Source organism: Mytilus trossulus, chromosome 3 (genome assembly GCF_036588685.1).
Source record: "Mytilus trossulus isolate FHL-02 chromosome 3, PNRI_Mtr1.1.1.hap1, whole genome shotgun sequence".
In the NCBI taxonomy this organism is placed as follows: domain Eukaryota; kingdom Metazoa; phylum Mollusca; class Bivalvia; order Mytilida; family Mytilidae; genus Mytilus; species Mytilus trossulus.
In genome coordinates, this window is record NC_086375.1 from 39,776,195 (window position 1) to 39,803,105 (window position 26,911).

General features: G+C 33.3%; 1 protein-coding gene across 1 annotated transcript in view; it reads left to right on the forward strand.

The window, feature by feature from the left end:
* The window catches only part of LOC134710763 (SCO-spondin-like), a 40,857-nt gene extending 15,234 nt beyond the window's left edge, over positions 1–25,623 (forward strand). Inside the window, exons 14-37 of the mRNA XM_063571159.1 lie at positions 232–402; positions 1,501–1,671; positions 2,125–2,295; positions 2,596–2,766; positions 3,181–3,351; positions 5,368–5,538; positions 10,539–10,709; positions 11,473–11,643; positions 11,831–12,001; positions 12,787–12,957; positions 14,054–14,224; positions 14,511–14,681; positions 15,467–15,637; positions 16,145–16,315; positions 17,139–17,309; positions 17,912–18,082; positions 18,471–18,641; positions 20,450–20,620; positions 20,960–21,130; positions 21,696–21,869; positions 22,265–22,570; positions 23,613–23,927; positions 24,582–24,739; positions 25,423–25,623. Of these exons, the coding sequence (XP_063427229.1) occupies positions 232–402; positions 1,501–1,671; positions 2,125–2,295; positions 2,596–2,766; positions 3,181–3,351; positions 5,368–5,538; positions 10,539–10,709; positions 11,473–11,643; positions 11,831–12,001; positions 12,787–12,957; positions 14,054–14,224; positions 14,511–14,681; positions 15,467–15,637; positions 16,145–16,315; positions 17,139–17,309; positions 17,912–18,082; positions 18,471–18,641; positions 20,450–20,620; positions 20,960–21,130; positions 21,696–21,869; positions 22,265–22,570; positions 23,613–23,927; positions 24,582–24,736 (4,199 nt within the window). The 3' untranslated portion in view covers positions 24,737–24,739; positions 25,423–25,623. The remainder of the gene's footprint in view (positions 1–231; positions 403–1,500; positions 1,672–2,124; positions 2,296–2,595; positions 2,767–3,180; positions 3,352–5,367; positions 5,539–10,538; positions 10,710–11,472; positions 11,644–11,830; positions 12,002–12,786; positions 12,958–14,053; positions 14,225–14,510; positions 14,682–15,466; positions 15,638–16,144; positions 16,316–17,138; positions 17,310–17,911; positions 18,083–18,470; positions 18,642–20,449; positions 20,621–20,959; positions 21,131–21,695; positions 21,870–22,264; positions 22,571–23,612; positions 23,928–24,581; positions 24,740–25,422) is intronic.
* Positions 25,624–26,911: the final 1,288 nt, after the last annotated feature.

Below are 26,911 nucleotides of genomic sequence, written 5' to 3' on the forward strand. Positions count from 1 at the left end.
AAGATATCAAGTGATGTTTGACAGTGATCTTTTTCTCTATTATTATAGCTGTTCAATAATATTTATGTTATATTTCAGTATGCATAAAGGAAAATAAGGAAAAACCTTTCATTAATCTTACCTTATTAACAACTAGCAACTCTTTAGCACACTTTGTACAAATAAATCTTTAATTGATAGCTCAAAGCGTTTGTTGACAATGTCCGTATATTTAATATTTTTCAATTCCAGTCAATGGAAATTGGACTGAGTGGTCATCATGGAATAAATGCAGTGTCACTTGTGGAGGTGGCATGAAATTCAGAGATAGAAACTGTTCAAATCCGGAACCACAATATGGGGGAGAATTGTGTTTCGGAAATGAAACAAATTTGGAAATATGTAATGAAGAACCATGCCCAAGTAAGAAAGCAATCCTGATTATGTTTCCTGACGTGTCTTATTGAAAGTTCTTTGTTACAATTATGATCCACCATCGTTTGAACGAATTAGGAAAGTACAAACAACGTATAAACTGCAAAACAAAACAATTATTCTATGGATAGGATAAGAACTTTTAATTAGGGCACATAATTTACTTTCATATTGCTCTTAACCCTTCTTGTTTTGATTACAAATTGCAGTAGTGTTCTACTTAATAGTTGTTGTTCTGCTAAGTTAAAGTTTCATGTTGTACGAGGCACGATTTGAAGTTTACAATCGGAAATTCATGTTCGCCAATTTGACTCAAATACTCATATTGTATTTATAACAATGTAAAGCATTTTTCCAAACTATCAAAAGTATAAAATAAACAACTTATAGGACGTAACTTCGTTTCGTGTGGATTTTAGCCAAGATGCCATCTAATTAACTATCGAGTTGACCTTCTTATCTATGACCATAACAACGATGTAAACATACACATAGATATAAATAGATTAAAAAACTCGTGCAATTGTATTTTTATAGGTATGTTAAATTTTGTATTGTAGATTAAAACATTATTTTTATCGTCGTTTTTAAATTTATAAGAATGATTTTGTGTGGATCGAATCATTCTTATAAATTATTTTCTTGTTTTCACTTTCAATGTTGACATTCTTTTCCTTTAAATGCCCAAATACGGACAAATGCATTCGTTATTCTATCTCTTTCTACGGATTTAAATCGGAGTTCACATGAATATGAATTTAATGAGGTCGAATTATTCACTTACAAGTGAATAAGTCATTTTGAATGTTTATTTGCGTAACTTGACAAAATTGAACCATTTTAGCTGATAAAAGCAAATTATTATTTCACTATTTCACTTTCATTAATGATTGAACAAAACAAGTCATACTCTTGTTTTTTTATGTATCTAGTAGCTATTGCCCCTTTAACAAGTAATGTGATCTCTTAAATACATAAGCATCTGATTAAATTTTTTTCTGAAGTTAAACTACTTTATCATTTATTTCTTATCAAACCACATTAGGATAGTTTTCGTCATTTATGCACTGCTCTTTCGGTTTTTAGTTGATGGCAGTTGGTCTGAATGGAGCGAATTGGCGGAATGTAGCGTCACATGTGGAGGTGGAATCAAGACAAGAAACAGGACCTGTTCAAATCCTGAACCCCAATTTGGTGGCATTCAATGTCTAGGAAATGATACACTTATTTCTAACTGTGCAGAGAATTCTTGCCCAAGTATGTTTTTTTTAACCTTGAAAATACCTGAACAAATAAATAGTGATAGGAATTCCTTTTTTTTTGGTAAAGATATCGAATCACGCTTGACAATAATCATTTTTTGTAATTATTTAGTTTATTTTTTTCATATCATTTTTTTGCTGTAAGGATTATTAGGATTAAAAACAATCAATAAGATAGCTTTAAAACTACACACATCCTATAACGGAATTCCTTAAATGAAATTTATTATAGTTAATAATTACAGAAATGATCTAGAGCCCCAATTTTTTCAAAGGAATTGCTACCATAAATTGTTTGTTTGAAAGCAATTTATGACATTTAACATTGCTGGCCAATGGGTCTATATATACTTTACTATAAACGTTCGAGGATTGTGTCAATAGATAGAGGAAGATGTGGTGTGAGTGCCAATGAGACACCTATGTATGTATCATATGTCCTTTTTAGTCAACGGGAATTGGACAGAGTGGTCATCCTCGAATGAATGCAGTGTAACTTGTGGAGGTGGCATGAAAGTCAGAGAACGAAACTGTTCTAATCCGATACCGCAATTTGGTGGAGAATCGTGTTACGGAAATTACTCAAATACTGAACAATGTAATGAAGAGCCATGCCCAAGTAAGAAAATCCTACTTAACAAATAACTTTTTGATCAGTTCTTCAAGTTAAATTTGAATCCCCTGCTTTTGTAATTAATCTGTTAAAATCCTTTACTATTGGAATATTCTTTTCTCTTGAAATTTTCATAAATTTAACAACCTAAATATGTTGTATTTTAAACTGTCGTTGTGTGGTGCATTTTTTTTTTGAGACATACTATATATATGTGAAATAATTCCCTGTATATCTCAGTATGATTTTACTATTCACGGTGGCAGATTGTATTATTATGTATATCATACCATATTTCAATTTCAGTCAATGGTAATTGGACAGAGTGGTCATCCTGGAATGATTGCAGTGTTACTTGTGGTGGTGGCATGAAAGTCAGGGACAGAAACTGTTCAAATCCTGTACCGCAATATGGTGGAGAATCGTGTTTAGGAAATACTACAAATAATGAAACATGTAATGAAGACCCGTGTCCAAGTAAGAAAAGATCATAATGCCGATTTTAAGAGTGAACTTACTTTGTGTAATGGAAAGTTCCCTGGCCATTAGTTTATTGTTATTACTAGTACTACAAATTTTGAGTTTTCTCGTTTCCTTTTTGATTTTATTAATTCAAGTTTCTTTTTGAGCTCTTCCAATTCACTTAGTTTTTATTTGTCGTTTTGATATTTACCTCTTGAATTGATTTAGAAGGTCTTATAATTGCAAAAGCACGGTTGCATCAAATCTGAAATTATAAGTTATAATCATCAGTTACGATTTTATATGACCTCTAAAATGCATGATTACAATGTTATTTTGCATTATCTACTTTAATATTTATTTCTTTTTCAAATCACATGGAGTCTTTATACTTTACATCACAAGTTCCACATTCTTCTTTGCTTGTAGTTGATGGCAACTGGTCTGAATGGAACAATTGGGAGGAATGCAGCGTCACATGTGGAGGTGGCATCAAGACCAGAAACAGGACCTGTTCAAATCCTGAACCCCATTTTGGTGGCAAATATTGCACGGGAAATGATACCTATACTTCTAATTGTGCAGAAAATCCATGTCCAAGTATGTATTTCGCAAGTATATCAACATTGAAAAGTACTATGTTAAAAGTAGTGATTGGTGAAGATAAAAAAATATATTTAACAATTTGTTTCTGCATGAACATGCAGTTGGCCAATAAAGATATACTTTCATCTTCATCTAATATGAGATGGTAGATTTAGTTGAATTGCATAGCAAAAAAAAGAGGGACGAAAGACACCAAAGGGACAGTCAAACTCGTAAATCTAAAACAAACTGACAACGCCATGGCTAAAAATGAAAAAGACAAACAGAAAAACAATAGTACACATGACACAACATAGAAAACTAAAGAATAAAAAACACGAACCCCACCAAAAACTAGGGGTGATCTCAGGTGCTCCGGAAGGGTAAGCAGATCCTGCTTCACATGCGGCACCCGTCGTGTTGCTTATGTGATTACAAATCCGGTAAATAGTCTAATTCGGTAGGTCAAATTCATGAAAGGGAAGGGGATTGTAGTTACGACGTAAGGAACATATCCGATATCATTTGTGAAACGGTTATTCCATAACGGTCAACCAACTCGTGATGGCGTCCGTAAAATTTACGAAGGGATGATTTCAACTTCACCATTTGGAACTCTTGGTTTAATAGCTTCCTTGTGAGCAGTAACCCTCTATCAAGAAAATCATGATAGGAAATGCAAGCACGCGAATATCGTATCAATTGGGAGATATATACCCCGTATGCAGGTGCTGCTGGAATGTTGCTACTTAGAAATGGAAAGTTCACAATTGGAAAGCTGAAATCATCTCTTTTGTCGTAAAGTTTTGTCTTCAACCGACCCTCATTGTCAATTTCTAGATGTAAGTCAAGATATGAAGCCGACTTAACTGTATCTGTAGTATCCTTTATCTCCAATTCGATGGGATAGATGCGATCCACATAGTCACCAAATTTTGAATTGTTTAGTGAAAGAACGTCATCTATATAGCGGAAAGTAGAGTTAAAGGATATTGCTAAATTCTGATCTTTCTTCCTAAGAAGTTCCTGCATGAAGTCAGCCTCATAATAATAAAGAAACAAGTCAGCAAGTAGAGGGGCACAGTTTGTTCCCATTGGGATGCCAACAGTCTGTTGAAAAACACGTCCTCCGAACGTAACAAATATGTTGTCAATCAAGAAATCAAGCATCTTGATAATATCGGTTTCAGAGAATTTTTTGTTTGAATCAGTTAGGAGTCCTTTTTTTAAGCAATGATAATACAGATATATTTGCAAAAACAAATAGTGGTAGTCTTGAATAATCTTTATACGGAATTCCAGAAAAATGTGTAGCTCAAATTTTATTTACGCAATGAATACTAGAAAACAACATAAAAGAGGGACGAAAGATACCAGTGGGACAGTCAAACTCATAGATTGAAATAAACTGAAAACGACATGACAATAAATAAAAAGACAAACAAACAAATATTAGTACAGAAGACACAACATAGAACACTAAAGACTAAGCAACACGAACCCCACCAAAACCTAGGGGTGATATCAGGTGCTCCGGAAGGGTACGCATAACCTGCTCCACATGTGGCACCCGTGTTGTTGCTTATGTTATAACAAATCCGGTAAATGACGAAGCAAATAGTAGAGATTTTATTTTCTCTTTAACCATACTTTTCGACAAATTAATATAAAAGGGAAATTACTTTAGCTTAATGAAAGTCAAAATTTACCAACGTTTTCGTCTATCTCAGCATGCATGTATCATGAGTTCATACTTCAATTATATTTTCACACTACATTTCAATCTTAACACGACTATCATCACCTCAAATTTTATTGCAATTCATCCTAATCAAAGATGTTCGTGATTTCCGGTTCTTAAATTATGGTAAATTAATATCTCCAGTGAAGTATGCCATTTTAAAACTTCATTACACAGTAAGTTAAAGTTAAAAGGAACCTAATGTTACAAATGTAACATGGGTAGGTCAGTATGTTGTAATATCCATACTGGTGGACTGCGTCATTTTATGTATAATGTGTCAATTTCAGTCAATGGGAATTGGACAGAGTGGTCATCATGGAATGAATGCAGTGTAGCTTGTGGTGGTGGCATGAAAGTCAGAGACAGAAACTGTTCAAATCCTGTAACGCAATATGGTGGAGAATCGTGTTTAGGAAATACTACAAATATTGAAACATGTAATGAAGACCCGTGCCCCAGTAAGAAAACAATTCCTGTCTTGTACCATATAGTGTAATTAATTTTGGCTTGGATAAAGTTCTACATGACAGTAATGATATCATAACGTCACACATTAAGGAAGCAATAACCTTTAAACTACTAAACAAAGAACTCCATTATAGTATCCGCGATCAACTACGTTGGACTTGAATTACAGATATTTGTTTCATTTATATCAGAAAATGCTTATAAACTGAAGTTAGGTTTTATCACTTTACATTTTGATTTTGACAACTTTTTAGTCATCACACTCATAGGTTTCTCAATTTTCGTTTTTATCTTGATTTTAACCTTTAAAATCGAGTTATGAGATTTAACAATCGGTACAGTACTTATAGTCCGGCGGCTTTGTGAAAAATTGTGCACATCCTGTTACAAGCATGAAATTTGGCATAGACCTTCCTCACCTATTACTCTTTTATTTCAGATAGGGAGGCATTTGAAAAAAATGTCTCACTTCTGGTAAAATCCAAAATGGCGGACGTCATACTTAAATCAGCCCAATATCTAAGGCTAGCGTGTAAAAATGTGTTATTATCATGCTACTATCATAATATTTGGTAGAGACCTTTGTATTTTACTACTTTTGGATAAATTAAATAGATAGGATGTCTTCAGAAACCCCACTTCCGGTTAAAATCCAACATGGCGGACATTGTACTTAGATAAGCTCATTTTTTAGGGAAGGTAATTGAAATGTGTTTTAACGTATTGCTACTATCATTACATTGTGTAGGAACCTTTCTTTGGTGGTTCTGATGGATACAATGTATAAGACATATGTCTTTAAAACCCATACTTCTTTAAATACCCAAAATGGCGGACATAGAAATATCATTTTTTTATTCAAATTTTTAACTTTTTTCAAAATGCAAAGAAAAGGATTTTATTTTGTGCTGGCCATTAAACTTTTTGCTTAAAGTTATCACCAAAACAACTTATTCTAGCATGTTGTAAATGTTTAGATATAAAGTTGACACTTCCGGTAAAAATATGACGTAAATTTCAAAGATGAGTCCTCAATCTATTTCTCCGATGTAGAGTTTTGGATAGATTGATTAAAACAAAACAAAATCACTATAGTATTAAAAAATACTTAAAATTACTACTATTTGGCCAAGAATACATGTTTATTCACAGTCACCACCACATGCAGATAAGGCAGTGCACGGAGACCCGGTTTTCAACATTAAAAATAACCGCGGCATCCTTTCTTACATCCATAATGTATAAGCTTCTGAAAAAATGATGAGGTTTCAGAAAGAGTTTTTTTTAAAGGGACCCTCTTTGTCCCTTCGCAATCCTTTAATGACTAGACTAGGTAGCATAAGAGTCAATCCCAAGCTCGTCTCACTAAACACCTGCATTAGTATATTGCACGTTTTACATGCTTGAAAAGACTAGGCCAAGTCGTGGGAATAGCCTCACTTATAATGAGCTTTCCATTTTGTGCAAAAATTGACTTTCTTGATTCGTTAATCATGTTAGCTCCATCTGATAAGTTTGTACGATCTTACAATAAAAACCACGGTGAGTAAGGCTGATCAATCATCATTCTTTATGTTAACGTCACATCTTCAAATACCATCAATGTCTCCCACACAGTCTTTTTTTCCTTTAAAAGCAAAGAGAGAACCGTATCACAACCGGTAAAGGTATGGGTCAGAAATAAGTGTGTGTGATCACTCATTGCCTAGTGCATTTGAAAGGCCATTGATAGATATTAATCCAAAGATTTTTGCCTCCCCAAACACAATCCATAGTTTGTCTGCCCCTATGTCACGGAATAGCGAAATAGTATTGATAGCATCATCAGTGACTGTTAATCATGACTTGTTTAAGTTTGTGTTTCACTGCATCAGACACATGCACCATGATTTAAGTGTCAGTCTCTTTATGTGAACATGGTGCTACACTTAAAATACATCACGTGGTGGATAATATAGAATATCCTGAGCATTTTTTGCTACAACTACCATACTCATCAAAGACTTCATCCACTCTTGTTACAGTTTAAACGTATTTTATTCAGGTATTAAGGACAAAATACCCTTTCATCATACTCGTTAGGAAACACCCTGAAACTGTAACAACAGTGGATGTAGTGTCGGATGTAAACATAGGCAATACTGGTAGTTTGAAAGCTGCTAAAAGAAGCAAGAGCAACATTTAGGGGAAAGGGAATACACAGACGAATCCAGGATTAAAAACATCCTCAAAATTGGCAAAGTTTTCTGAGAGATGACGACAGTAAGAAAGAACTTTTAATTTTTCATTCACAGCAGCTTGCTCAATACAATTTTGAGTACAATGTAGTTGAAGCAACAGATGCTCAGGATGTTCAGTGTTATCCAATACTTGATGATGTTTCAAGTTTAGCACCATGTTTACACGAAGAGGCTGACACTAGAATCAAGATCGATGTGTCTGATGCGGTGAAACACAGACTTAAATGAGTCATGACTCAAACAGATACTGATGTCATTGCTGTTTCGCTATTCCGTGACATAGGGGCAGACAAACTTTGGTTTGCATTTGGAAGGGAAAAAGTATAAGATATAAATCAATCAATGACCTTTCAAATGCACTAGGCATTAAAAGATAACACGTTTGCTGGAAAAGGAACTGCATTGGTGACATTAATGGAGTTTGAAGATGTGACTATAGCATTTAGAATGATGATTGACCAGCCAACATCACAATATGGATTTGATAAGTTTAATGTCATTGAAAACGATACGTGGTTTTGTTGTAAGATCGAAAAAAAGAAACAGATTTGGTTAACAAGGCAAGAAAATATGTGTTTTTGGAATTTAACGATGTGAGAAACAATACCACAGTCTTTGTAAATGTTGGAAATCAGCTCTCCGATTGTGAATTGTGGCCTACCGAGTATGCTGATTGGGTATTATGCCCTTACCTTAATAAAATACCTTGAAACTGAAATACGAGTGGATGAAGTCTTGGGTGCGTATGGTAGTTATAGCAACAAATGGTCAGGATATTCTATCTTATCCACCACGTGATGTATTTCAAGTTCAGCACCAAGTTCACATTTAGAGGCAGACACTAAAATCATTGTGCATGTGTATGATGCAGTCAAACACAAACTTAAACAAGTCATGATTCGAACAGTCGTTAATGATGATGCTGTCACTACTGTTTCGCTATTCTGTAACATAGGGGTAGACGAACTATGGATTGTGTTTGGGAGGGCAAAAGACTTTGGATTAATATCTATCAATGGCCTTTCAAATGCACTAGGTAATGAGTGATCTGAGTGATCTGACCCACTTATTGTTATCCATGCCTTTACCTGTTGTGATATGGTTCTCTTTTTGCTTGAAAGGGGAAAAAGACTATGTGGGAAACATTGATTGCATTTGAAGATATGACTTTAACAAAAAGAATGATGATTAATCAGACTAAATCATCGGGGTTTTACTGTAAGCTCGCACAAACTTAACAGATCGGTATAACATTGTTAACGAAGCAAGAAAATAACTATTTGCGCAAAAGGGAAGGCTTTTTGATGCTATCCCTCAACTTGGTCATGTCTTTTCCAGCATGTAAATCATGCAATATACTTAGGTAGGTGTTTAGGGAGACGAGCTTGTGATTGGCTCTTATGCTACCCACTCAAGGCGAGGACAAAGAGGATAGCTTTTTAAAAACTCGTTTTGAGACCTCATCATTTTGTCAGAATTTTGTACAATGGTGATGTAAGAAAGGATACCGCGGTTATTTTTAATGTTGAAAATCGGGTATCCCGTGCACTGCGATGTGTGCATGTCATGGTGACTGTGAATAAAAAATGTATTCTTGGCCAAAAAGTAGTAACTTTAAATATTTTTTAGTAATAAGGTAATTTTATTTTGTTTTAATCAATCTATCCAAAACTCTACATCGAAGAAATAGATTGAGGACTCATCCTTGAAATTTACGTCATATTTTTACCGGAAGTGTCAACTTTATATCTAAACATTTACAACATGCTAGAATAAGTGGTTTTGGTGATAACTTTAAGCCAAAAGTTTAATGGCCAGCACAAAATAAAATCCTTTTCTTTACATTTTGAAAAAAGTTAAAAATTTGAATAAAAAAATGATATTTCTGTGTCCGCCATTTTGGGTATTTAAAGAAGTAAGGGTTTTTAAGACATATGTCTTATACATTGTATCCATCAGAAGCACCAAAGAAAGGTTCCTTTACAATTTAATGATAGTAGCAATACGTTAAAACACATTTCAAATACCCTCCCTAAAAAATAAGCTTAGTTAAGTACAATGTCCGCCATGTTGGATTTTAACCGGAATTGGGATTTCTGAAGACATCTTATCTATTTAATTTATCCAAAAGTAGTAAAATACAAAGGTCTCTACCAAATATTATGATAGTAGCATGATAATAACACATTTTTACACGCTAGCCTTCGATATTTGGCTGATTTAAGTATGACGTCCGCCATTTTGGATTTTACCGGAAGTGAGACATTTTTTTCAAATGCCTCCCTATCTGAAATAAAAGAGTAATAGTTGAGGAAGGTCTATGCCAAATTTCATGCTTGTAACAGGATGTGCACAATTCGTCTGAAATATGCTTGTAGCCGCCGGACTATTATGCCTGATATATGGCATTATAAACTCCATGTTCAAATCATCAGACACGATATCAGATCATCTTTTAAATTCATGGCCGTTAATTGTCTTGTTTGAATTGTTTTACAAATGTCATATAGTAGACTATTATAGATACTATGAGGTATGGCCTTTACACATATTTGTTAATTTCTGTGTCATTGTGTTTCTTGTGGAAATTTGCCTTATTGGCAATCATACCACATCTTCATGTTTTAAATGATCTTATTATTTGTTTTTGCATTGTGGTGTTTAATACTCATTTCTTATTTTAACCATAATTTTTTAATTTTTTTTTTTTAAGTTTACGTCATTTATGCCACGCTTTTCTCTGTTTGTAGTTGATGGCAATTGGTCTGGATGGAGCGAATGGGAGGCGTGTAGCATCACATGTGGAGGTGGACTTAAGACTAGAAACAGGACATGTTCAAATCCTGGACCCCAATATAGAGGCAAATATTGCACAGGAAATGATACCAACATTTCTAATTGTGCAGACAATCCTTGTCCAAGTATGTATTGCGCAAGTACATCTTCATGAAAAAGAATTAGATTAATGCAGTGATAATATTTGTCTGAGGGGAAGATACTAAATGACGTACTAGTATTACATTTTTGTCTGTACGAATATGCATTGGGCAATATTGATATACTGTATACATAACCAAAAGTAAAATGTATTTTGTGAGGGATCTTATTACGAAGGTTGAGTAGTGCTACTTTTATTTTGTAGGTAATGATAAGAAATGTATTTGTGAAAAGACAGTTATTATCTTAAATAATATATGTCTTCATGTTTATACAGCAAGCTAGAAAAACGTGGTGTTCAAATATTATATATTCGCATTGGTTGATTAAGTAAAACAATTTAGATGACTTAAAAAGGAAAAGCTTTTTTCTTTTCCAAAATTTGTACCGAATTTACATGTAAAGGAAATTGCAATATGTGTATAAACGTCTTCCTTTATAAGCGTTGTCTATATCTCAGTATGAGTTTACTGTGTTCATACAAAAATCACATTTTCACATATTTATGGCATATTCACACGACAACCTTGACATCAAATTATGTTCAAAATTATAATAACAGAAAATATTCCTAATTTGCATTTCTGAAATGGAAAATCTATTTCCAGCAAATTCTGTCTTTTCAAATTTTTCATTGCTATTACGTTACTATTAAATTGTGCAATGTATTACAAATGTTACATGGTATGATCAGCAAGTTTTAACTATCCGGATTGTATCATAATAGTTATAATGTGCCATTTACAGTCAATGGGAATTGGACAGAGTGGTCTTCCTGGAATGATTGCAGTGTTACTTGTGGAGGGGGCATGAAAGTCAGAGACAGAAACTGTTCAAATCCTGTACCGCAATATGGTGGAGAACCGTGTTTTGGAAATACTACAAATATTGAAACATGTAATGAAGATCCGTGCCCAAGTAAGAAAACATTAAAAACTCTGATGACTAAATGTTTGTCTAATGGAAAACGCATTTACTGATTAATGCATGTTTTTATTACATTTTTTTTATTTTGATTTCTATAGATAAATATGTATTTCTTTTTCGAAACACAATAATTTGCTACAGTTTTCGTCATTATTGTAATGCTCGTGTCTCTTTGTAGTTGATGGCAACTGGTCTGAATGGAGTGAATGGGAGGAATGTAGCGTAACATGTGGAGGTGGACTCAAGAATAGGAACAGGACCTGTTCAAATCCTGAACCCCAATTTGGAGGCAAATATTGTACAGGAAATAATACTTACATTTCTAATTGTGCAGAAAAACCCTGTCCAGGTATGTATTGCGCAAGTACATCTTCATGTAAAAGAATTAGATTTTTGCAATGTTAATATTTTTCTTTTGGGACGATATAAAATGAAGTATTTCAATTTTTGTCTGTACGAATATGCAGTTGGGCACTATTGATATACTTTTCACTTAATCAAAAATAAGAAGTAATTTGCAGTAAATGTTATCACCACGTTTTATTTCATTATCATGTATAATCATCGATTGTAATACATTTGTGAAATAATAGTGGTTATTGTAATCAAAGTATGACTGTGTGAATACACAGTAAGCCATAAAAATGTGTTCTTCAAATTTTAAACATTCGCAATGATTAGTAAGGAAAACAATTTCGATGACTTAGAAAATATTAAAAAGTTTGTTTTCTTTTACCATACTTCCTACCGAATTTTTGTGATTTTGCTTTTTATTTACAAGGGAAATAACAATAGGTGTATGGAAGTCAAAATTTATCAACGTTATCCTCTATCTCAGTATGAAGGTAATGTATTCACACACATATTATATTCTCACACACCAGGAGAATCATCAAATGACAACCTTAACATCATTTTATATTCACATTTATAATAACAGCATATGTTTCTGATTTCAAGTTCTGAAATTGGTAATCTATACATCTTGCGAATTATGTCATGTTTAGATTGTTCTTTAATCTGTGTGTTACTGTAAAATGGTCCATATGTTACAAATGTTACATTTAGTGGTCAGCATGTTGTACCATTAATGCTGGTGGATTGATTGATAACAGTATAAAGTGCCAATTTCAGTCAATGGTAATTGGACAGAGTGGTCATCCTGGAATGAATGCAGCGCTTTATGTGGAGGTGGCATGCAAGTCAGAGACAGAGAATGTTCCAATCCTGTACCGCAATATGGTGGAGATCCATGTTTCGGAAATGTCACAAATATTGAAACATGTAATGATGACCCATGTCCAAGTAAGAAAACAATCGCAATGTACCTGATCGTGAAATCAATTTTTACTAATGAAATGTTCATCAACTCATTAATGCATGTTTATATTATCATTTTGTTTTCTATAATTTAAAGTCATATGAAACTTCAAATTAAAAAAAGAATGATGCATATGTTTTTGTTATAACTAAATGGCTAGTTTTCATTATAAAACTTGTGTACATATACTTTTTTCAAAAGAAAACTCTTAAAATTTATCCAAATTCAGTAGAAATTGTATCGTCAACAATTCACCGACATGTTTTCCGTATGCAGTTACCTCAGCGTGACCTTTCTCGTTAAAATCCGGAGATCGAAATTACTCTCTCTTATTTTTGAGATATTAAGATAAGACGTGGCACGGTACTGGTCTATCCAAAATTCATGTATTTGGTTTTGATGTTATATTTGTTATTCTCGTGGGATTTTGTCTGATGCTTGGTCCGTTTCTGTGTGTGTTACATTTCAGTGTTGTGTCGTTGTTCTCCTCTTATATTTAATGCGTTTTCCTTGGTTTTAGTTTGTTACCACGATTTTGTTTTTTGTCCATGGCCTTATGAGTTTTGAACAGCGGTATACTACTGTTGCCTTTATTTACGCAAGTGCAAAGGGGGAAACAAAATTGGCAGAGAGAGTTAACAAACGTTAACATCTTTAAGTCATCAAAGTAATCGTATTGTACATGTTATACTCTTGCTTACTTGAATATCCATGCTTCTTTGTTGTTTGTTTACAAAGGTCACAATCGATAAACTTCGGCTTTAAAACACTACTATTTATTAGCTGCCATATTTTCACAACAAAACTGACGGAGTAAAATATCTTTTTGACGATTTTACAAAATGGATGGATGCGAAAAAAATGATACAATAGTGCACATAATACCAAGTTATACGAAATGGATAGATGCGTAAAAATGATAAAATCGTGCACAGAAGACGAAGTTTATGATGTATGCACGCATTTGTTCAAGAATTGGATTAACTTCAATTTTCAGCATTCACTCGTTTCATATGACTTTAGTTTTTATTTCAATAAAATAGATTTCACTATCAGTGTCTTGGTCTTATCTCGTTTTAGTTGATGGCAATTGGTCTGTATGGAGTGAATGGGAAGAATGTAGCGTAACATGTGGTGGTGGAGTCAAGACTAGAAACAGGACATGTTCAAATCCTAAATCTCAATTTGGTGGCAAACATTGTACAGGAAATGATACCCATATTTCTAAATGTTCAGACAATCCTTGTCCGAGTATGTATTTCGCAAGTATATCTTCAAGGAGACTTATTAGATATAAAGCATCTAGTCGATCATGTTTAACTAATTTCAATAATTATCCAGTTAGTACTGATATTGCATAATCCTTTCTAAAAGAGTATTTTGTTTTTTAGCATTGTCATTTAGGACGTTTATTCAACGTGTTTTTTTTTTTTCCGAAAGCTAGAATACTAGGTAATATTTATACATTATCTATTTTCGAGGATTTTATGATTTTAATTAATTTATCATCATTTAATTTATTAAATGTTAATTTCAGTTGATGGAAATTGGACAAAGTGGTCATCTTGGAACGAATGTAGCGTTTCTTGCGGAGGTGGTTTGAAAGACAGGGAAAGAGCATGTACAAATCCCTTACCACAGTATGGTGGAAATCCATGTGTTGGAAATGCAACAACGTCGGAGACATGTAATGAAGACCCATGCCCAAGTAAGAATAAATTAAAAATGGTTTCTTATTATTTGAAAATAATCTGATTAGATTTTATGTTTCCAGTCCACAAGTATATAAATAAAAATACTCTTATCAATTTGATACTTTTTGTATGTGATAACGATGTTTTTATTCCCCACCTACCATAGTAGAGGGTCATTATGTTTTCCGGTCTGTGCGTCCGTCCGTCCGTCCGTCCGTCCGTCTGTCCTGCTCCAGGTTAAAGTTTTTGGTCGAGGTAGTTTTTGATGAAGTTGAGGTCCAATCGACTTCAAACTTTGTGCACATGTTCCCTATGATATGATCTTCCTAATTTTAATGCCAACTTAGAGTTTTTACCCCAATTTCACGGTCCACTGAACATGGAAAATGATAGTGCGAGTGGGGCATTCGTGTACTGAGGACACATTTTTGTTTATTTGAATAAATTATGTTTTGCGCGTTTGGTCTACCCATGTATGTCTTCGTTTTCATCTTGCTTTAATTACGTTTTGATTGGGGATGGATTAGAGTATATTTACTTTATATGTCAAGATGGCCTTTTAGAATTTTCTTGATAGATTGTGTGATTTTAATATCCATGTTTTAAAATATATACGTGAATTCGAAATAAGTTCATTCCTTTTCACAAAATGTATAATAGCCGAAAACTTGTAGATATTGGATGGGAAGATAGAGTTCGGCGAGGATTTATCTGTTTAGGGTTAAAGCAAAGATTTCTAATACGTATCAACTTACCTTTTGTTTATACCTTTAAATTCCCACATAATTCTATATTTCAGTCAATGGACAGTGGTCACAATGGACTGAGTATACAAGCTGTAGCCAGACTTGTGGTGGAGGACTGCAAAGTAGAAATAGATCATGCACTGATCCTGAACCATTATATGGTGGAGACTATTGTGTTGGAGTAGAAAATGAAACAAACAGTTGTAATAATGAGCCATGTCCAAGTATGTATGCAGTGATCTAAAAATTTTCATTATCATGAAGTGAAAAGAAGGTCAATAAATCCGTAATGATTCCCTGAAATACACGAGATAGGGTTTTCAAATTAGTGATTTTAACATTTTTGTTCGTCTCAATTCTTCCTTAACAGAAAATATAAAAATGAATGATGTGCCTGATACATTTTACTTTTAAAAACGGCCGGGTTTTTGACACTCATGATAATAGGGAGAGCTCTGAACATTTAACAATATAGTGTGTAGATTGCACATGTTATTGTACCTAGTATAAAACTTTTGCACAGTATACATAGTTCTTAATCAAAACATTTATATTCTACTACTTCATACTCAAACATTTGAGATTTAATTATCTATTATAAACAAACATATTTTAACAACATGTCTTACTGTTACTTGGGCCTTTTTTTACATTTAAGTGATGTGAAGTGTAATGTTAATATTCGTTGTTTGTAGCTTTTCAAAAAAGTGGTACATTTATTTTATTTTTAGTAAATGGTAATTGGACGGAATGGAGTAACTGGAATTCTTGTCCAGTGTCATGTGGCGGGGATCAACACACTAGAATGCGAGCATGTACAAACCCAAAGCCTGAGTTCGGTGGTGATATTTGTGACGGCAACGATACTGAATCACAGTCTTGTAATTTCCACCATTGTCCAAGTGAGTCTTTACGTTACTTCATTTACAATTTGAATTATACTTTGCCTTTTGGTTTGGTCAAATCGATTTAACTATTTGATTTATTGATTTCTGTCTTGCCCTTGCATGATATTTTGTTTGAAAGATTCCTAAAATTGACTTTCCTCATTTATTCAACTAAACCCTTGTGTGCAAACGGTGAAAGGCTTAAAAACAACAGTAAGCCTTGACCTGCACACTCAATGAGAGATGTGCGTGAGGAAGATCCGTCTGTAGTTCAAAATAATTACAAAATTGTATAGCAGCAAAAACAAAGTAGGAAGTATGGATTTCTTTCAATGTTATTAAATATGGTGCTGTTAATATATTAAAAAAAAACCATGAAAATTATTTAGTTACTTGTCTATAATAAATAGTCAAAAATAAGTTCAAAACGTCCACGAGAGCAATGCGTTTTCAAGAAAAGATTAGCCCTAGTCTTTTTACTACATCATTTATTCATTTATGGTATCAAAAAGGTTCTTCTTCAATCGACGTTTAGTTTTGTATCATATCAACTTTACAGTGTACAAAACTAGGTTAAGGAAGTTTCTTATATTTAAGATATATATTTGTTTACTTTTCTATACATGTTTAACTTCTTGTACATTGTTGGATAAAGCAATTCAAACAAAAACGTAAATTCAAACGATTTCTGAAACGACCATAAAGTACAACTTCATTCAAATATTGAATTTTGTAAAGTGGAATCATAACTTTCTTGTAAAAACAAATTGATAGCATATGCACAATTCAATTGTCATAATTTACTCTCGAATTTGACGATTTTATTGTTTAAATTCAGTTGATGGTCAATGGTCACCCTGGAGTGAGTTGTCAGATTGCGACCAGTCTTGTGGAGGAGGTATGCAATACAAAAATAGATCATGCTCCGTTCCAAAACCAGAATATGGTGGAGAGCAATGCCTGGGGAACGAGATTGAGTCTAATGAATGCAACAAGCATCCATGTCCAGGTAAATATACAAAAGTTTTGAATAGAAAAATGCATGCAGTTGCAAAACAATTTCTAATGATATGACCAAAACGTATCAAAGATATCCGGTGTATTCTTAACGACTCCAAACGCATGTCTCGTCGACTTTAGAACCACAAATTGGTAGAAAAACCAAATAAGATAAAAGGCAAAATCGACTACGATCAATTCGATTTTATTTTACTGAACAAACAAAACAAGTCTGAATTGTTCTTTGTTCGAACAGTTCTGTTATAAGATTAAGAATACATATTGTCTATGAAGCATTGCATGTGTTAATCATTCAGGAATGATTCTAGCATCTTTCTGCATTCAAGAATGATTCTAGCATCTTTCTGCATTCAAGAATGATTCTAGCATCTTTCTGCATTCAAGAATGATTCTAGCATCTTTCTGCATTCAAGAATGATTCTAGCATCTTTCTGCGTCATTTAAATAGAAAGTGAGATAAACCTCTGATGAAATTTAAGTGAAAATAATTATAATTTCCTCTTTGCAGTAATTAAAGTTAAATACTGTATAAGTTTGATGGTTAGCTTGTTTCAATCAATTTATATTTACCGAAACAAACTACCTTTTCAGTGAATGGTAATTGGACCGCTTGGAGTGGTTGGTTAGATTGTCCTGTTTCTTGCGGAGGGAACACACACACAAGAACTCGATCATGTACAAACCCAAAGCCGCAGTATGGTGGGGATGATTGTGAAGGAAATAACACTGATACACAGATTTGTAATACTCAACATTGTCCTAGTTAGTTTGGTATACTCGTTAGAAACATGTGCATATCTTATAAAAGTAAAAACATGGTTGTCAGTTTTAAGTAAAAATGACAGCGTCGTATGATACGGTCTATCCATAAAAATACATAAAAGATTGCGAGGTATCAGAGTATAAGGTATGTGTCAATGAGATAATAAGGACAGGTCCAATAGTACCAGAAATGACAAATGAATAAATAAATGAAACAGAGACCACTAAAAAATCAAACCAACACCTAAAAACGATTTGATCTTTGATAAAACAACCGAAAAATGGCGCAAAACACTGATGAACACAGAAATAATGTTTCTGGTCGTAATGGGAGGTCCCTGGGCGGCGTATTGAGTTGTATCTTTCACTATCGTGTGTATTCTTTCAGTTGATGGACAGTGGTCAAGCTGGAGTGATTTCACATTATGCAGTGAGACCTGTGGTGGAGGGGAGAATAGTAGAAACAGATCATGTTCAGAACCAGAACCGAAATATGGGGGACAACATTGTCCTGGCGACGAAAACCAAACTGAAAATTGCAATACTCAGCCATGTCCTAGTAAGTAATGCAAACTGGTAAATTGAGTCGATGCCTTATCATATTTATCCAAAAATGTCGTTTCCGAAATCAAATATGGTATTGAACATACAAGTGATCGTCATGTGATAAATTCAAGGTTTATTCATCTTCGAAAAATATATGCATTTATATTATCAAAAGAGAGGAACACGTAGGAACTAACTAGTGGAGGGGACACTGGTCATTCTAATATGACGTCCTTATTACGCTTTGTTAACAAAGCCGTGTTCTAATGAGCACAACAAATATGTTTGACACATGCGCGCAAACTTTTTATATTAACAATATTTCCATAGTTATCCTTTGGAAATATTTACATTTAAGCAGCTGACATAAACTTTTATCATATATTTTTATCAAACAACATATATTTACCCTGCTCGTAGTTTTTAAACTTATCAAATATGAAATGTAATAAAAAATACTCCTCGGGGAGGAAACGGGAACAGCCAAACATTCTTACGGTATTTTCGTACGCCTCGACCTATAAATATATTGTATTTGTCATGTTAGAATCGAAATAATTCCTTCATGTCATGCTCTATGCTCATTTTAACATGGGTAGGCATTATATTTGACCACATTTTACACCTCGCTAACGCTCAGTGTAAAATATCGACAAATATAATGCCTACCCAAGTTAAAATGAGCATAGAGCATGACATGAAGGAATTATTTCGTAATTTGTAGTTTTGTTGTTGCTGTTGAGGCTCATGTTTTCACTATTTAAAATTCGTGTTGTGATTTGTGGATAGTATTTTCCCTTTTCGTTTCGGACTTTTTTCTCCGTTTGCATTTAATTGATGGTTATTTATACCCCCCTTGATTTTCTTCCACTTTATGAAATAGCTATCTTCTATCAGTTTTATCGAGTTTTCACAGCATATTTTATATTAATTTATATTATTGATTCGCATATTTTAACAAATATGATTTGTTAAGGGATAGTCACATGTTCAACTATATTTTCGAAGGTAGAGAGAAAACGGCGGATAGCAAAAAGCATATTGACCGGCAAAAAGCATATTGCACGGTTATTCTAAAAACCGATATACTTTGTTACGTTGTGTAATGAATTTCAGGATATTGTTTGACGTTTTGAAGCAAATGATACTGGTGATCGATTATTTGACGATTTTTTTTTTCAAATACATAAGATGTCCCAAAAAAAGCTAAATGAAATAACAACTAATATGTTGTTATTGTCAAGGAGACAATGTAATATCTATAAAGTTCCAACAAATCTAAATGACGATTTTGTTACAAGCATGGTCGGAAATTAATAATATAACAAATATAGCCTTTGTATGAGGTCAATACAGGATATATCGACCTCGGACTTCGTCCTGAGTCAATATACTTCTTTCAGGTCAATATATCCTTGTATCGACCTCATACAAAGGTTATATGTGTACAATATCAGTTTATGAATCAAAATAATACATATTTGGGGAATTCTACAGTTGTTATATCATACAATGGTACCTAGTGTGCTGTATCATACGCACATTTAAGAATACTTTCTCATTTTGAATTCAAGCCAAAGTGGGCATCTGTATTTTTGTTCACATCTATGTGATTGAATATTATTTGTGTTCAATAAAATACGTTAAAGATAAACTTGTAAACAGGACTTTTTTGGTGTTTAATTATAGTGCCGATCTACGTGGCGTGTATGTTAAAAATATCATCATCTTATGCTTAGACTAAACACAATAATTTCAAGTTATGTTAATTGATGCTATGTATCACTTCAGTCAATAGTATAGTATATATTATTATTTCAGTAAATGGTAATTGGACTACTTGGAGTGAATGGTCAATTTGTCCAGTCTCATGTGGAGGTGGTCATCACTCACGAAGCAGAAAATGCACTAATCCTGCACCGATGTATGGTGGTACCACATGTGAAGGAGAAAAAACAGAAAACCAGCCTTGTAATTCACAACATTGTCCAAGTGAGTATAAAACATACCAACCCCAATTAGAATGTAAATGTAAATACTAAACATCAATTGTTAGAGAGTTTAAATGGTAGCACATGCGAGGAAGTACACTAAATACTAATATTTAGAACATTCACTAACACTTAGAACATACACTAACATTAAGAACATACACTATTATTAAGAACATACACTAACATTTAGAACATACACTAACATTAAGAACATACACTAACATTAAGAACATACACTAACATTAAGAACAAACACTAACATTAAGAACAAACACTAACATTTAGAACATACAGTATATTTCTTTTTTTATCTACGTGCATTTTATTTTATCATTAGTTGATGGACAATGGACTTCATGGGCTGCATGGTCAGAATGTTCAGTGAACTGTGGAGGGGGAGAATCAGCAAGAACAAGAGGTTGCTCAGATCCAGCTCCGCAGTATAATGGAAGCAAATGTGCAGGGCAAGATAAAGAAAACAAAGCTTGCAACACAAACAATTGTCCAGGTAAGTCTTAAATGAGATATTTACGTATTATTTACTACCTTCCATTGAGGAGTTGAATTACAATATAACTTTACTTATGATTTGTATATAAAACACGGTATGAGCTATATGTCAATGAAACAGCAACAAATTACACAACCATATACACTTCAGTATATATATGATCAACACAAAAAAAAGAAACATAACACGAATGCAATGAAAACAAAACAGAAAATAAGAAAAGCAGACAACCTCTGATATGGGTAATCTTCATACTCTAAAATAACACTACTACAAAATTTGGAATTTCAATTATTTTGACCCCAGCATCACAAAAGAGATATTATTGCCTAAATGTGTTTTTGCGCAGCAAAATTGATATTGTTAGTGTTTTTGCGCAGCAAAATTGATATTGTTAGTGTGATTAGAAACAAAACCAATAATAGGTGATCTTTGATTACAACGCTATTCATCTTCGCAATTATTATGAAAAAGATTTTTATTTCATGTAAAGTTATTGTTGATTTCTAATATTTTAAAAATATAATCAATCTTTATTAATTTGAGATAACTGTTTATATAGTTGATGGGCAGTGGTCAGAATGGACGTCGTGGTCCGGTTGTACTGTTAGTTGTGGAGGTGGTGGATTTCAGCAAAGAAAACGAACCTGTAGTAATCCACTTGCGAAATATGGTGGAAAAGATTGTAATGGAAATAATGCTGAGGTCCAAGATTGTGGCGATTTAGGATGTCCAGGTAAATTAACATGGAAATTTCCCAAAAGCAATATTTTCATGATTGATTATATAGAATCAACTGAGTATTGTAAAACGAGAGAAAGTAGTCACCAGCAATAGGCTTATAAACAATCATGATATTTCAGTAGTCAGCAGTAACTTCGGACTTAACAAACATGGAATTTCTGGGTTTTTTTTTATTTTATCAACTTGAATTTGTTTCAATTTCTAGAAGATATGATGGTAATTTGAAACACTTGCATTTAATTTTTCATAAACAGAGTCACTTAAATTAACTTTGTAACTTCACATACCAAAGACAGGTGATGGTGCAGGATGGGTTTTTAATGAGTTCTATGATAGAACATTTGCATTATAAACCAAATCAAATAAACTTTTCAATAATATTTGTAGGACTGCTCTTCCAGCCAACTGAAGAATTCGAAGGGGTTTCTGCCGTTCTTGCAAAATGTCGTATTGAAAATTTCACATCATGGCAGGAGCTAGAAATTGCTAAAAATTCGAGGGAAATGGTAATTCTGCAATCTAAGGGAATTGCAAGCTCCAACCTTGGGCGCACTGTTGATGTATCCAGTGATATTCAAGACACGTATGCAGAGATCCAGCTTATTTTCAATAAATTTAGCTGCAAGGATGAAGGGACGTATGTTTGTTCTGTGGACAGGGGATTTCATCAGTCAGCTGATGTAGTAGTTAAAAGTATGTATTTCATATGGAACCCTAAAATTAAATAACTGTTTTGTAAGCAATCATTTTATAAAAAAAAACGAAAGATATCAGAGGACATGCATAGTCACAGATAAAAAACTAAACTGACAACGCCATGGATAAAGAAGAAAAAAAAGAAAACCAATAGTACAAAAGACATAACATAGAACACTAAATACCAAGCAACAAGAACTCCACCAAAAACTGGAGTGTAACATTCATACATATGTAAAATAAGTTCATCTTGATCACATATATTGTTGTAACTATTTTACAGGAACATATTTTGAATGATTATAATGTCTGTATTGTTTTAATTGCTGAAATATTTAGAGAAAATTGCGAAAAAAATATACATTTTCTCACTGTGTTGAAGACCCATTGGTATTCATTGGCTGTTTTTTTTTTGCTATATTGGTCGGGTTGTTTGGAAATTCGTATGGCGTTCATATCACTGAACCAGTATATATTTTTTTAGGGGTCAGCTGAAAGACGCCTCCGGGTACAGGCATTTCTCGCTACATTGAAGACCTGTTAGTGACCTTCTGCTGTTGTTTTTTCTATGTTCGGGTTGTTGTCTCTTTGGCATATTCCCCATTTCCATTCTCAATTTTATTGTTGTCTTTTTGACACATTCCCCGTTTTTATTCTCAATTCTATTTCAATTATAACAAAAATATCGTTAGAAACATGTCAATCAGAAACACCCAAAACATCAAAAGTTCCATAAGCTTTCAAAACGTGAAAAACAGGAGATATATCACTTTTGATGATTTTAAAAGACATATCATTATCTATTAAACAGTTTTCTACATTCAATTCCTGTTATATTGTTCAAATACGTTGGTGTATGAACTCACTTTGATTGATATGACTTCACCATCATTTATACATATATTGACATAATCTTGAACCTGTTAGAAACAAAATAACCAATGCATGCTTTTGATAATTTTTAATGAAAATTCCTATAGGATCAATATCATATTTTTAAATGTTGATATTAGTTAAAATAAACACATATATATTACAGCTCCTCCTATCGGCAAACCGGAATTTGATATAAATACTGAAATCTTTGGGGAGACAAGTGTGCAATTTTCTTGTACAGGAAATCCAGGGTATCCGAAAGGTCATCTCGAGTTTTGGGTAAAATTCAGAAATCAAACAGAGTATGAAGAGTATAGGTTTCATAGTGCAGTAAGAACGGTAACAGATAAAAATTGTCGTCGGCAAGAAACCGTCCAAGTAGACTTCCATTTTCCTATGAAGTGGAATGGTGCTAAAATCCGTTGCCAAGCCCCGGATTCTGAAGAATATACAGAACGGGAAATCTGGCTGATATCAGGTACAAACGTTTAATTAGATAAAGAATACATTGTTTCATTACCGCCATGCGTACGGTATAATAAGACATAACATAGAACACTAAATACCAAGCAACTCGAACTCCACCAAAAACTGGGGTGTAACATTCATACATATGTAAAATAAGTTCATCTTGATCACATATATTGTTGTGACTCTTTAACAGGAACATATTTTGAATGATTATAATGTCTGTATTGATTTAATTGTTGTAATATTTGGAGAAAATTACCAAAAAAATATACATTTTCTCACTATGTTGGAGACCCTTTGGTATTCATTGGCTGTTTTTTTTGTTTTTTTTTTGCTATATTGGTCGGTAATAAGACAGTTGTATAAAAATGTACGTAACAAAAAGGAAATTACAAATTTTATATAAGTCTTGAATGGGAACTGAACAAATATCTTATAGATGATTGTAATTTATTTCAATCCTCCTTTGGAGTTGGAAATAAATCATGATGAAATGAAATACCATCATTGTAGTTGCCAGAGAGAAATAGCTTACGAGTCTTCGTATGCTATACAGTAAACACCAGAACATTTATTCCTTCAAATTGAAACACATCTGACATAATTAATGTGAAACTGTTTTTTGGCCATAATTGAAAAAAATCATAAATTATTATTTCAGAATACTACTGCGAATCTGTTCCATTGTTTTCGACGGTTCGCCATCCCTACACATGTAAAAAGTACATGAGATGTTTAGAAGACAAGGTTGATGTAATGGAATGTCCTGAGGGACTATGTTATAGTGAGGACTCACAAGTGTGCGTTTACCAGTGAGAGGTTAGTAAGTAACTGGTTTTGGAAATGTGACATTTTGTAACTGAATCATGCAGTGATTTAGTTGTTGATGCGGTTGTTTTAATGATAAACTGTGTGTGCCAATAAAATATTTGTCTTTGTATGTTTTAAATTACTTGGTATGTTCACTGTCGGAAATCAGTTATAAGTTATAAAATATGTATTGAAACGATAATCGCATTGTTGTAAAAGAGAGGCGAAAGATACCAACGGGATATATTTAAACTCAAATGACAAAAATTACTGATAACTCCATTGCCAAATTTTATTGAAGAAGGAAGTCAGAGTGAACAACCGACCTCCAGCAAGAGTGAAAAACTGGCAATCGTAGTCAATTAAGATTGAGGTCGAATGCAACTGTCACATGCGACATTTGAACATGTGTTGACTTCCCCTTGAAATGAATGCGACTCCTCTTATTATGGATGTTGCCTTAATATGTATGTAACTGTTGTCTTTAACATGTTTAATTCATATATTTTTATTTTCGTTATTTTAATGAACTAAGTGTTTTCTTCCTAAACACACAAAGCGACATAACTCGGGACTTCATAACCATTTGGTGAATGACTTAATATTCCTGCCACTTTATATTTTGATTAAACGCTCTTATGAAGATATTGCTTCAATTAAAGATATTTCAATATGTTCTTGTCTTTTTTCAGACTCCACAATATTGAACATACAGTGTTTATTGACAGATTGAACCAGCGACTTCAACTGGTGTAGAACAACTTTGAACAGCCACACGAATCATATGCAAATGACAGAAAATATGTGGCCTTCCAAAACATATGACATTGAAATGATATATACAATTGGACATTCCAAATTTTATTTTTAATAAAGGATTCCTTTTTGTATTTTTGTCCTGCATTTTCATTCTTTAGGAACAAAGACATTTCACAACAGATACTTTAAATTACTTTGATTGTATCTCTTGTGTCAATTATTTTTATGTTCGACATTTATAATTCGGGTTATTTATCTTATAAAATTTCAGCAGATTCATAATATATGTTGCATATATCAAAACTTATAAACAAATGAAACAAGCTAAGAAAGCCTTTAATGTCTTTCTTCCATCATTCCTTGTTAGAAAAGGCGATTTCTTACAGATAGAGTGCACGACTAGATTAAAATAAAATTGAAAATGGACATAACAAATGTGTCAAAGAGACAACAACCCGACCAAAGAGCAGACAACAACCAAAGGCCACCAATGGGTCTTCAACGACGCCAGAAATTCCCACTCCTTGAGGCGTGCTTCAGCTGGCTTTAAACGAAAATGTATATATAGTTCAGTGATAATGAACGTCATATTATAAACTCCGAAATATGCACAAGAAACATAAATTAAAAATCATTCAAGACTAACAAAGGCTATAAGCTCCTCACTTGGGACAGGCATAAAAATGCGGTTAAACATGATTTTAGATTTCACCCCCCCCCCCTCCCTAATACCTCTAGCCAATGTAGAAAAAAAAAACCACAACAATACACACAGTAAAAGTCAGTTAACAGACGTCTGAGTCCGATGTCAGAATAGACAACAAAAGAAACTAAACAAAATGGCAATGATCCATAAATTAAAAAGGACTACTAGCAGTTACTGACATGCCAGCTCCAGACCCTAAATAAACTGATTGAAAAATGATGTCTTCATCATATGAATATCAAGTATAATCTCTCCCGTTATGGAATTAGTATTATACCATCAGAAAATATGTTAGAAGAACAGTTCACTTAATGGTTTTTGTTATATCTATAATACTAAAATAACGAGGTCGAATTTGTCAGCCGTCATCACGTAAAAACGACGAATCAAAGAATTCAACTGTATATGTAACTAATATAGTACAAAGGTGTAGATTAAAAATTACACCACTCCAGGCCCTTTTGTTTTCCACGTAATTAATATTGCCAATAATTAAGAAGTTCCGGGTCCAGTCCGATACCGATACCAATAATTATATTCATCTGTTACCTATTACCTTATCTGTACGTTCCGCATTTGACAGGCGCACCACCAAACGGTGTATTCAGAATACGCTATATACACGGGTCATAATCACAGGGTTGACACTGCTAAATTGTCAAATTGTTACTTATTGTAGTATTTTAATCAGTAAGACTGTATAAGATAACAATACG